This window comes from Rhinopithecus roxellana, chromosome 8 (assembly GCF_007565055.1).
Source record: "Rhinopithecus roxellana isolate Shanxi Qingling chromosome 8, ASM756505v1, whole genome shotgun sequence".
NCBI classification, from domain to species: domain Eukaryota; kingdom Metazoa; phylum Chordata; class Mammalia; order Primates; family Cercopithecidae; genus Rhinopithecus; species Rhinopithecus roxellana.
The window spans coordinates 112189480-112203430 of NC_044556.1; the positions used below are offsets into that span (position 1 = coordinate 112189480).

General features: G+C 41.6%; 1 protein-coding gene across 1 annotated transcript; it reads right to left on the bottom strand.

Moving 5' to 3' along the window:
• Positions 1-620: 620 nt before the first annotated feature.
• LOC104681141 (olfactory receptor 11L1) lies at positions 621-1588 on the bottom strand. Its single transcript, XM_010387358.2, is given in 2 exon segments — positions 621-658; positions 661-1588. Coding segments are annotated over 2 exon segments (966 nt in total).
• Between the last annotated feature and the right edge of the window lie 12363 nt (positions 1589-13951).

Here is a 13951-nt window from a genome sequence, read left to right on the forward strand (position 1 = left end):
AGCACAGAATACTGAGGATCTTCCCCTCCCTTCCTTCCTTCCTTCCCACAATTTCATTAAACAAAAAAACACTAAAACATCTAAGGTCTTGTAGATGAATATTTGGCACTTCAAAAATCCTTACTTTTTTCTTGTCATTAGAAGACAATGTAGGTCAACAAACATTTTAAATGTCTTTTTTGTGTGTGTGATTTATTCTTTCTACTGCTATTTAATAAGCACCAATGGCACCCACCAGATTTTAGGTCCACAAGGCCAGTCTACTAATAGTACTTAAAAGATGCAGGTCTTTCTGTATATAAGGTTATATAAACAAAAGAGAAATCTTATTGTAGAATGTGAAAGTAATGTGTGTGTAATCACCATCCACTGGAATTCAATCAGATTTTCCTAACAAGATGTTAGAAAGTGTCTAGGACAAAACTGACCTCAAAAAGGTTTGGTGGAGGCAATTTATCTTCTGACCAGTTGCTGGCGAGGAACCCTTAAAAAAGCTGTTGTTTTGTGGCTTACAGAATTCAATGCAGTTCTGACAAGGAGCTTCAGGTATAAAGGTCTGACTCTACCATTCACTTAACCCCGAATTTAATCCACTGCATGTTCTGTGCATTTTTCCTCACCTAATAAAGGAAATTCCTTTTGCTCGTACTCCATAGATACCAAATTTCCTTCTCATGAGCTTTCTAACAGCTTCCTTGAAGTCTTTGTTCCTCAAGCTATAGATAACTGGGTTCAGCAGTGGTGTGACCACAGTGTAGAAGACAGAAATGATCTTGTTGACTTCAGGCAACAGGTGGGGACTGGGGTGCACATACATGGAGATCATGGTCCCGTAGTAGATAGTGACAACAGCCAGGTGGGAGCCACATGTGGAAAATGTCTTTCTCCGGCCAGAGGTGGAAGGGATTCTCAATACGGAGGACACGATGAAAACATAGGACCCCAGTGTCAGAAAAAAACAAATGCACAGCACGGCAATTGACAGGATAAAGATGGTCACCTCGGTGATATAAACACTGGAACAGGAGAGCTGCATGAGTAGGGGGAGGTCACAGAAGAAATGGTTAATCTCATTGGGCCCACAGAAGTCCAACCTGGAAATCATCAGGGAAGGCAGAAAGCCTGTGCCGATTCCTGTCCACCAGGAGAACGCCACCAACCTGGTGCAGAGCTCACGATGCATAAGGAAAGGGTAGCGGAGCGGGCTGCAGATGGCCAGGTAACGGTCATAGGCCATTATGGCCAGGAGAAAGCACTCGGTAGCACCGAAGAACACAAAGAAGTAGAGCTGTGCCATGCAGGCGGAGAAGGAGATGACTTGGCCCCAGGACAGCAGGTTGGCTAGGAGAAGGGGCACAGTGGTGGATGTGTACCAGACCTCCAGAAAGGAGAGATGCTGGAGGAACATGTACATAGGGGAGTGCAGTCGCTGGTCCTGGCTCACCACAGTAATGATGATGACATTCCCTGTAATGGTTAGGCAGTAGATGAGCAGGAAAATGACAAAGAGCAGGGTCTGCCATTCAAGAAGGTTCTGGAAGCCTAACAGCTGAAAGTTAGTCACAGTGGAGGTATTTTGGGGCTCCATTGCCTGTGGGGGATGAAAAACATTTTGGAAAAGCACAGGATGCAAGGCGCAAATGTATCACTATTGATGTTTGGCACTTCAGAGATTAATTTTTAAATAGTTTAGAGCTGTATACACAGCTTTTTAGAAGGTTAAATGCATAATTCCGCATCTCTTTTCTAAGAACACATTTTGAAATCTTAAGCTGAATGTGAATGTTAGATCTTGTAAGGAGACTCAGCAAGTTTCATTTATCTGAGTTCTCTGAAATCTTGAAGTCTCCTATCCAAAGACAGGCAAAAGAGGACTCTGATTAGTAGATCTTCAGTGTTCTCACCATACAAAAAAGAAAAATTGAGGTGATGAATATGTTACTTGGATTGACTGTGATGATTATTTCACAATGAATACCTCTATCAGAACAAGGTTGTACACTTTAAATATATAGTATACAAAAATATTTATCGACTACACCTCAATAAAGCTGGACAAAAACTCAAAAAACTGACAGTAACAACAAAACTTAAAAAAAAAATTCCTGCACGGCTGGGCACAGTGGCTCACGCCTGTAATTCCAGCACTTTGGAAGGCTGAGGCGGGCGTATCATGAGGTCAAGAGTTCGAGACAAGCCTAACCAACATAGTGAAACCCTGTCTCTACTAAAAATACAAAAATTAGGTGGGCGTAGTGGCACGTGCCTGTAATCCCAGCTACTTGGGAGGCCGGGGCAGGAGAATCATTTGAACCCGGGAGATGGACGTTGCAGTGAGCCGAGATCATGCCACTGCACTCCAGCCTGGGTGATAGGGTGAGACTCCATCTCAAAAAAAAAAAAAAAAAAAAAAAAAAAAAAAAAAAAAATCTTGCACATATGGAAGCAAATGCCTTTCCCTTCTCATATGTGGGCTTTGTCTGAAAAAGAAGCCAGACACAGCACGTCTCCTACACCATCTTGGGAAAGTGTATATATTCTACCCTCAAACAATATTTATTGGTCCCTGCTGTGTGTGTGTGTGTGTGTGTGTGTGTGTGTGTGTGTGTGTGTGTGAAGGCCTGTGCTGAACTAATCTGTCTCACTCCACTGGTGTCCTTTCTTGCCTTACCCGACACCATACTCATGCCCAACCACTATCATTGCATCCTCATGCACACCTTTTCTTTCATTTAATTCCCTATCTATAGTTCTGGATAAAGTAAACATCCACCTGCCATACAGGAGCTTCTGTGAAGTTGAGGGAGTGAGACATAGCACAGAATAGAACCTCTGTAAAATGTACAACCAACAAACTCGGTGTGCCCTTACTGCTGGAGAGCAATCATTGTATATTTCCCTTATACACCAACAATAAAATTCTAAACCCCACAACTGACCGAGCAGACTCCTCCTTTCAGCCAAGGGGATTTCAAAGAAACCTAAAAAATCTGGTTCAGGCCATGATGGGAAGAGGGGGTTGGACAAACCTCATCACACTCTCCTTTCTCCAGAATTCAGGCACAACTGAGCAGCAATAACATCACAAAAGAGATTTTAAGGCTGATGCAACAGACTCTGTAGCAGTAACGTACCAGATTCGAACCTGACTCTAGTATAGCATCATGACAGACAGCCGACCCTGAAAGAAATGGAAATATTTTACCACAACATATATGTATTTGTCATGTTTAAAATGGCCCTGCAAAGCTGCCTCTTGTGGGGGAAATCTACATTCTGCGGAGAACCCCTTTCCCTCTCCAGGCCTTTGTCTGATCCTCAAGAGATGAGCTGAAAGTCTAGCAGCTTTTAAAAGTCTCAACAGAACATTTCTGCCATCTGCTGCTTCTCAGGCTGGCAACATATGAGACTTCATCTACACCGTGAGAACCTTGCTGTCCCCAACCCCCTTATCTTAATCCAGATTCTCCTTCTGTGGATTCCAGGTCTTTAGACAATAACTTAATTCTTTCAACCACTTGCCAATCAGAAAGTCTTTGCATCCACGTATGACCTGTAACCTTCTCCCTTTCTTGGAGTTGTCCTGCCTTTCCAGACCAAACCAATGCATAGCTCCCATGTCCTGACTGATGTCTTATGTCACCCTAAAATGGGTAAAGTCAAGCTGTAACACAACCACCTTAAGCACATATTCTCAGGACCCCCTGGGACTGTCACAGATCATGGTCCTTAAATTTGGCTCAGAATAAACCTCTTCAAATACTTGTTACAGACTTTGGCTTTTTATCAATGCTTGTATCTATTCACTCTTCCAGTCTCTTAAGTGACTATTTCACTTATGCTGCTCTCTTTTCAAAGGCCTAGCACATCCTTGTTGCTCTGTGCCCTCAGTAAGATACTCATTTCACTGGAAAATCCTGAAATCCTTCAATGGAAATATCCACAAGCTCAGGCCACCAAATTCTGCCACCGACTCCCTTTTGTTCCTGTGCATCTACACCTCACACTTCCTCTGAGTAAACTTTCTGTGTCCAAGTCAAAGGCAAATCCCTCCACATAGGCATCAGGCACCATAACCTCCGACACACTGGAAAGGTATTGCAGGTGAAGGAGGCAAAACGATTCCTCTCCAAAAGACTCAGGAGTGTTGAGCTGAAGAAGATGAACACACAGGGGACCTGCCCCTCCCTCTGCTTTCCTGAAGGCAGGACCAAGATGTACAAAGACAAAGGACTTCCTGCCTCCCCTCTGCCTCTTCCCACCTGAAGACAGTCTCCTTCATCATTCTTGCTTATCAGTTCAGACAGCAGCACCAGGGATCTCGAAACAGACTACTCTTCCTGTAAATGTTCCTTCCCAAATGTCTTGCATTTTGGAAGCCTGAAGACGCCGTTTTCTTTGTTTTTTCACTGTAGAGAATGTATGGCTCCTTGCTAAGACACTATTTCAGCAAGGCCTCGAAGCCACTGCTCCCAAAGCGTTGCAGCAATCTAGGTGAGCCGTTTTCCTGAGAGAGCTGCTTTCTTTCTTGTGATGGGCGTGGCATGCATAAATAATCATGCTTGTTTTTCTCTTGGTGATCTGTGTTTTGCTCATGAAAATCTGTCCCAGCAGTGAATTTATCAAAGTCGAGGAGAGAAATTCTTTTTTTCTCTCCTTCACGGGTATTCTCAGCTTCATGCCTGAATCACCCATGGTGCCGTTTCTGCCAAAGCATTTCCTCGACATGCCAATGGGCTGGATTGCTCTCCCCCACTTTAAAAAGACGAAACATTTCTTCTAGATTTTCTAGTTGATTTGCATAGAGGTGTTTATAGTATTCTCTGATGGTAGTTTGTATTTCTGTGGGGTCGGTGGTGATATCCCCTTTATCATTTTTTATTGCGTCTATTTGATTCCTTTCTCTTTTCTTCTTTATTAGTCTTGCTAGCGGTCTGTCAATTTTGTTGATCTTTTAAGAAATGGATAATTTCCTGGACACTTACACTCTCCCAAGACTAAACCAGGAAGAAGTTGAATCCCTGAATAGACCAATAGCAGGCTCTGAAATTGAGGCACCAATTAATAGCCTACCCACCAAAAAAAGTCCAGGACCAGATGGATTCACAGCTGAATTCTACCAGAGGTACAAGGAGGAGCTGGTACCATTCCTTCTGAAACTATTCCAATCAATAGAAAAAGAGGGAATCCTCCCTAACTCATTTTATGAGGCCAACATCATCCTGATACCAAAGCCTGGCAGAGACACAACAAAAAAAGAGAATTTTAGACCAATATCCCTGATGAACATCGATGCAAAAATCCTCAATAAAATACTGGCAAACCGGATCCAGCAGCACATCAAAAAGCTTATCCACCATGATCAAGTGGGCTTCATCCCTGGGATGCAAGGCTGGTTCAACATTCGCAAATCAATAAACGTAATCCAGCATATAAACAGAACCAAAGACAAGAACCACATGATTATCTCAACAGATGCAGAAAAGGCTTTTGACAAAATTCAACAGCCCTTCATGCTAAAAACGCTCAATAAATTCAGTATTGATGGAACGTACCTCAAAATAATAAGAGCTATTTATGACAAACCCACAGCTAATATCATACTGAATGGGCAAAAACTGGAAAAATTCCCTTTGAAAACTGGCACAAGACAGGGATGCCCTCTCTCACCACTCCTATTCAACATAGTGTTGGAAGTTCTGGCTAGGGCAATCAGGCAAGAGAAAGAAATCAAGGGTATCCAGTTAGGAAAAGAAGAAGTCAAATTGTCCCTGTTTGCAGATGACATGATTGTATATTTAGAAAACCCCATTGTCTCAGCCCAAAATCTCCTTAAGCTGATAAGCAACTTCAGCAAAGTCTCAGGATACAAAATTAATGTGCAAAAATCACAAGCATTCTTATACACCAGTAACAGACAAACAGAGAGCCAAATCATGAATGAACTTCCATTCACAATTGCTTCAAAGAGAATAAAATACCTAGGAATCCAACTTACAAGGGATGTAAAGGACCTCTTCAAGGAGAACTACAAACCACCACTCAGTGCAATAAAAGAGGACACTAACAAATGGAAGAACATACCATGCTCATGGATAGAAAGAATCAATATCGTGAAAATGGCCATACTGCCCAAGGTTATTTATAGATTCAATGCCATCCCCATCAAGCTACCAATGAGTTTCTTCACAGAATTGGAAAAAACTGCTTTAAAGTTCATATGGAACCAAAAAAGAGCCCGCATTGCCAAGACAATCCTAAGTCAAAAGGACAAAGCTGGAGGCGTCACGCTACCTGACTTCAAACTATACTACAAGGCTACAGTAACCAAAACAGCATGGTACTGGTACCAAAACAGAGATATAGACCAATGGAACAGAACAGAGTCCTCAGAAATAATGCCACACATCTAGAGCCATCTGATCTTTGACAAACCTGAGAGAAACAAGAAATGGGGAAACGATTCCCTATTTAATAAATGGTGCTGGGAAAATCGGCTAGGCATAAGTAGAAAGCTGAAACTGGATCCTTTCCTTACTCCTTATACGAAGATTAATTCAAGATGGATTAGAGACTTAAATGTTAGACCTAATACCATAAAAACCCTAGAAGAAAACCTAGGTAGTACCATTCAGGACATAGGCATGGGCAAGGACTTCATGTCTAAAACACCAAAAGCAACAGCAGCAAAAGCCAAAATTGACAAATGGGATCTAATTAAACTAAAGAGCTTCTGCACAGCAAAAGAAACTACCATCAGAGTGAACAGGCAACCTACAGAATGGGAGAAAATTTTTGCAATCTACTCATCTGACAAAGGGCTAATATCCAGAATCTACAAAGAACTCAAACAAATATACAAGAAAAAAACAAACAACCCCATCAAAAAGTGGGGAAAGGATATGAACAGACATTTCTCAAAAGAAGACATTCATACAGGCAACAGACACATGAAAAAATGCTCATCATCACTCGCCATCAGAGAAATGCAAATCAAAACCACAATGAGATACCATCTCACACCAGTTAGAACAGCAATCATTAAAAAGTCAGGAAACAACAGGTGTTGGAGAGGATGTGGAGAAATAGGAACACTTTTACACTGTTGGTGGGATTGTAAACTAGTTCAACCATTATGGAAAACAGTATGGCAATTCCTCAAGGATCTAGAACTAGATGTACCATATGACCCAGCCATCCCACTACTGGGTATATACCCAAAGGATTATAAATTATTCTACTACAAAGACACGTGCACACATATGTTTATTGCAGCACTATTCACAATAACAAAGACTTGGAATCAACCCAAATGTCCATCTGTGATAGACTGGATTAAGAAAATGTGGCACATATACACCATGGAATACTATGCAGCCATAAAAAAGGATGAGTTTGCGTCCTTTGTAGGGACATGGATGCAGCTGGAAACCATCATTCTTAGCAAACTATCACAAGAACAGAAAACCAAACACCGCATGTTCTCACTCATAGGTGGGAACTGAACAGTGACATCACTTGGACTCGGGAAGGGGAACATCACACACTGGGGCCTATCATGGGGAGGGGGGAGGGGGGAGGGATTGCATTGGGAGTTATACATGATATAAATGATGAATTGATGGGTGCTGACGAGTTGATGGGTGCAGCACACCAACATGGCACAAGTATACATATGTAACAAACCTGCACGTTATGCACATGTACCCTAGAACTTAAAGTATAATAAAAAAATAAATAAAAATAAAAAATAAAAAAAAATAAAAAGACGAAACAGAGAAGAATAGGTCTAGAGGCTTTGCTGTTCTCCGAATACCACCTGCACTTTTCTGCTCCCTTTCCCTTCTGGAGGGCACTGCCCCTCCCCGCTGCTCCTTGTCCTCTGCCTCCTTGCTCACTGGAATGCACTATGATCTGGATGTTTCTCTTGCCACTGCCCCAGAAGGGCATTGCCCTGCAGCCACCCATCGCATTCCCAATCCTCTTCGTCTGTGGCATCATCGCACTGTTGATCCCTCCCTCTTCCTGGATCCACTGGTCACTTAATATCCACAACTACATACTCTCTTAGATTAGCGACAGCCCTGGTTTTTCACACTTGTACAGGGCTTCATGTCTCTCAAGCTACCTTCATTTCTTTCACAGTTTCAGGCAGTCTCTTGACTTGAATACTGTCACTTTGCTCTCAGCCCTCACATTTATGTCTCGAGCTTGAACACAAGCCTCCTGTAAACAACTGCCGTATGTGAAATGCTCACTCGTGTCTTGTCAGCATTTGCAATGTAGCGAGACCTAACTTAGCTGACCAGCACTCCTGACTACCCCAGCCTCCCCCAGTGCAGCCTTCCTGTCTCCATCGTCCCACTTGCTCAGACCAGAAACTCTGAATTTGATTCTTGTTCCTTTCAAACTCAATGTCCAGTTTTTCAGCAAAATTGACTAGCTCCACCTGAAAATGTATCCAGAACTGATCTGATCACCCTTCACGACCACCATCGCTTGCCCCCCGGAAAAGGCACCACGATCTCTCATCTAGATTGTTGCAATCACTTCCTTAAAGCACCTCCACGTCCAGCCTGCCCCACTCAAGAAAGCCATCAAAGAGAACATTTTAAAACACGAGAGTTTTCACAGGGAACAGAGGTGTACTGTGAGTTGTTCCTGAAAAGGAAGAAAACATTGTGGCCGGACAATCCACACATTCACCTCTGCAGTTTCCACTTCGTCAGAATCACGTTCTGTTGACTTGCTGTTTCTGTTCTTCATGTCTGTTGTAGTTCACTATTTCTGCTGTGTTCTACGTTCTCCTCTCATCCTTGGGCAAAGTTACTGGGAATATTATTTTCATGTAGCCAGGAAATAATTATATCAAGAGAAAACGATATCTTAACATTATTGCACGTGCTACAAAGAGTATAGTACTGAATGTGTCATATATATTGAACTATATAGTACTTGATTTCTTCAATAAAGCTTAAGAAACAAAAACAACAAACAAACAAAAACAAAGCCTTGACAGGTTACCCAGCCCTGCTTGTTCTCTCCTCCCACAGCCTCACCAAACTCTTACTCTACTTTCTTCTTGGTCCGTTCCGCACCCAGCGCTTCCGCCTCCTTAGTATTCTTCAAGTTACCTGAAACTTGCCTCGTTTTCTCCTTAGCATGTTTAGTTCCCTGCAATGTTGTCCTTGAACAGCTTTGTATGGCTCATTTCTCGTGTCCTTCCAGTCTGCTCAGATAACACCTTCTTCTTTAGGCCTGATCTAAATACTCTTCTGCCATTCTCAGAATGTATAACAGAGTCAAGATAAAAGTTTTAAGTATATGTTGGTTTGAAGGCAAAATATTCCAGCAGTTCCGTCTTGAAAACACTGAAGGAAAATTAAGAGATGTGAGAAAATTGTTATTTGATCCACATAGATTGATTTATTCATATAGATTGATTTATTCACATACATTATTTATTCAGCCAGGCACGGTGGTTCATGCCTGTAACCCCAGCACTTTGGGAGGCCAAGGCAGGTGGATCACTTGAGGTCAGGAGTTCAAGACCAGCCTGGTCAAAATGGCAAAAGCCCATCTCTACTAAAAATACCAAATTTAGTCGGGCGTGGTAGGGGGCACCTGTAGTCCCAGCTACTCAGGAGGCTGAGGCAGGAGAATCACTTGAACACGGGAGGCAGAGCTTGCAATGGGCCCAGATCACACCACTGCACTCCAGCCTGGGTGATAGAGCGAGACTCCATTTCAAACAATAATAATAAATACTCTTAGTAAAACAACAATGCTATCTTGGAAAATGGTTCCTTTTTGCCTTGGCTTTCACTTAGCATTTTATGAGAATATGACCATGGTATTCAATTTAAAATGAATGTCCACAGAAAAATAAGGTAAACATGGAGAGCAATGAGGGTCTCCTTAGGGAGACCACAGTGAAAACAAAACAGCTCTTTATTACAATAGACTAAGTTTATAGGACACTGGGCTCAGTTCCTAGTTTTCTAAAGTACCTCCCACAATTCATATCCAAATGCACAAGGAAACTGAGCTGTTGTGTAATCACTGCTTCATGGTTAAATACTTTCAGTAATGAAGCGCTCACCACCTTTTGAAATACTGATTTTTTTTTTTTTTTTTTTAAGAGACAAAGCCTTGCTTGGTTGCCCCAGCTGGAAGGCAGTGGCACAATCATAGCTCACTATAATCTCAAACTTCTAGGCTCAAGTGTCCTCCTGCTAGAGTGGTTAGGACCACAGGTGTGTGCCACCATGCCTGGTTAATTTTATATATATATATATATATATATTTTTTTTTTTTTTGGTAGAGGTAGAGGTCATGCTATATTGCCCAGGCTGGCCCTTAACTCCTGGCTCAAGTGATCCTCCTGCCTTGGCCTCCCAAAGTACTGGGATTACAGGTGCTCTGGGCCTGATTATTTAAATACTGGCTATTTCCAAGTGCTAGAATTACTTTAATTACATTGAGCTGGAAAAAAAAAATCTGCCTCCCAAAAGACTGGGTTGGCTTTAGCACTAGGGCAACAAGGGTAACCTCAGATTTAACTTTGTAGCTTTCTTTGAAATAAAAATAATCATGAATGTTGTTGTTGTTGGGGGTAGTGGCTCATGCCTGTAATCTCAGCCCTTTGGGAGGCCGAAGAGGGTGAATCACCTGAGGTCAGGAGTTTGAGACCAGCCTGGCCAACATGGTGAAACCCCGTCTGTACTAAAAATACAAAAATTAGCCAGGCATGGTGGTGGATGCCTGTAATCCCAGCAATTTGGGAGGCTGGGGCAGGAGAATCACTTGAACCCAGGAGGCAGAGGTTGCAGTGAGCTAAGATCATGCCATTGCACTTCAGCCTGGGCAACAGAACAAGACTCTGTCTCAAAAAAAAGAAAAAAAAAAAAAAGAATGTTGTTGTTCTTAGTTGCAATCTGGCCCTTTGACTTCTCGAGAACTCTTGGTTATTATTACAAAACGGTTATTACAGTTTTATAATTTAGGCAAGATCATTTACTGTTTCCATAGAGAATCCGCAAAGGCTAAGTAAAATTGCCTTGATAATGACAAATAATTTATTGAAGTCGATGTATTTTTAGAATCCAACATACACAACCAAAACAAGAACATTTATGTTATTTGACGGTAAAATACACACCATGTTGATTTTCTTCTTCTCTGCATGAACTCCCCCTACCTGTTTTCCCAGCATCCAGAGCACCGAACGGCCCCTGCTCTAGGCAGTGTCTCCGTGCCCTCCTGTGACCCAAATTCATACTGTGCTTTCATTGTGAGATCTGAACTTGGCTATCTTCTGCCGGCGTCTGACACTGGGTAAAGCCAACTTCTCCTTTCAATAACCTTGGGTTTCTTGGGGACCTGGCCCTTCTGAGAATCTCGTTCCCCAGATGTTATTCTATAATTTGACAATCAAGTCAGAAAACAATCAAATCACCCTTTTGAGATTCGACGCTGCCCACTGAGGCTTGGATGTTGATAAAATACTCGAGACACATGCAATTCTTACATTCTTTTAGAAACGGAGTTTTTTTTTTTTAACTTAAGATAGGCCCCAAAAATGTTGAACTAAAATCTGAATCAAACAAATGGAGATTTCTCTAAAATCCAGCAAGCAGACAGTGAGTGAGTGAGCCGTTCTGACTGAAAGCATAACCAGTGCTTTTTGCTGAATGGCATTTCCTCTTCATACCCTAATTACAGATGTGGCTAAATGGAAAAAATTATGACTGTAAATTAATTAATTCATTCAATTAAAGCAATCTGTAGCAAAGCTCATTCTAAGTTTAAATCTGTCAATTTAACAAAGAAAATGCAATATATAAATTGATCTGAGAGGCTATTAGCTTGAGTCTTAGAAAACAAGTTAAAAAAGAAAATATTTTCTTTTGAAATGAAGTCTCGCTCTGTCACCTAGGCTGGAATACAGTGGCACGATCTTGGCTCACTGCAACCTCTGCCTCCTGGGTTCAAGCAATTCTCCTGCCTCAGCCTCCTGAGTAGCTGGGATTACAGGCATGAGCCACCATGCCCAGCTAATTTTTTTGTATTTTCAGTAGAGATGGGGTTTCTCCATATTGGCCAGGCTGGTCTCAAACTCCTGACCTTGTGATCCTCCCACCTCAGCCTCTCAAAGTGCTGGGATTACAGGCATGAGCCACCGCGCCCGGCCTAAAAAAGAAAAGATTTTCAACCCATTCCTAATATAGCAGGATTTCTTTTTTTATTCCATTGTATAGAAGTCTAAGTAAGAAGAGCAAATTTATTAATATTTCTAGTTAAATTTATATATTTTAGTCTAAGAGAAAATATTAAAGCATTGAATAAATAAATGTATAAAAACAAAAAATCACATATTTTGTTTGGTTCTTTATGATTCATTTATTCAACAAATACCTACTATGTGCGTGGATTTCATTCGGGCATTATGACACAACAGTGAATCATACCATGTTATAGTCGGATGGGGTAGGCTGATGGGATTTATGATTTATTGATGTTTGATTTAACCAATATGCATTTTTTCAAGATAAAATGATTCATATGTGTAGTTTTTAGAAAAGTTGGAGGAGGAAAGACAGTGCAGAAAAAAGCACATCTTTTTAAATAGTCATAGAACTGTCTTTCAGAGTTAGGTATCTAATGTTTTGCCTTTCAAACTCTTTGTGTCCCACATATGGGGTAGAACAACTGGGTTACTACTTTACAGCCTGTATCTTGGTTTTCTTTGCAGCAAATTTTATATAGCCTGAATCTTGGCTATTTTGCAGCTACTTTTACAGTTAATTCCTACCATAGCTCTTTTCTCCTCCTGTTAAATTAAAGGGAAAAAAATGAATAAAGCACCCTTTATGGATTGTATAACAGTCCATTGTTTGGGGTGGTCTTTTCATATCTTATCACATATCTAGATCTTGTAATAGCTGCATGTTTGCAGAGACAGGCATGACCTAGCCAGCAAAAATTATGTATCCACTTTCTTTTTTTTTTTTTTGAGATGGAGTCTCACTCTGTGGCCCAGGCTGGAGTGTGGCGGCACAATCTTGGCTCACTGCAACCTCCGCCTCCCGGGTTCAGGCAATTCTCCTGCCTCAGCCTCCTGAGTAGCTGGTATTACAGGCGCCCGCCACAACGCCCAGCTTATCTTTGTAGTTTTAGTAGAGATGGGGTTTCACTATGTTGGCCAGGCTGGTCTCGAACTCCTAACCTCGTGATCCGCCTGTGTTGGCCTCCCAAAGTGCTGGGATTACAGGCGTGAGCCAAATAACAAAACTTCTGTACTCATCAGCAACAGCTGAGAAAATGGAGATAAAAGGGTGCTCAGGCCTGCAAAACCATCAAGGCTTAGACTCGAGGGAGCACCAGGCAAAGGGTACCTGGGATATCAGCCATGTACACAACCGTAACCAGAAAGTGTTAGGCCCTCAACGTCCAAGGACAATCTTAGGCAAGATGGTTGTTTTTAATTTAGAACCACTCTTTGGAATCAAATAATTGAATAAAACTGGTGAATTAATTGAAACAACCAGCCACAAAAGGTAAATAACCAATCTAGAAATCAACAATTATTCCTTCTCAGTCAGCCACATCTTAAAAGTTCTCATATAATTTGTTGTTATCTTCACAAACCTCCTGGCACCTAACTGGGGGGAAAGTCCTCACTTCTGTATATCTCCAGGTAAAATACACAATGGAAATAAGGAAACTTCAGAACAATTAACCCTGCAGACAATTAAACAAAAAATATGTCCCCAAAGATTTTCATTTGCTTTTCTTTCTTCCGTGTGGATTAATTGACTGGGGAGTCAACGGTTTGGATGAGCATTTGTTGAGTGCGTATTAGATTCCAGACACTCCATGTCTAATGCTCCATACAAGCCTTCTAAAAGGACCTTTTCACCACAGAAGGCATAGGCAGAGAGACTTACAT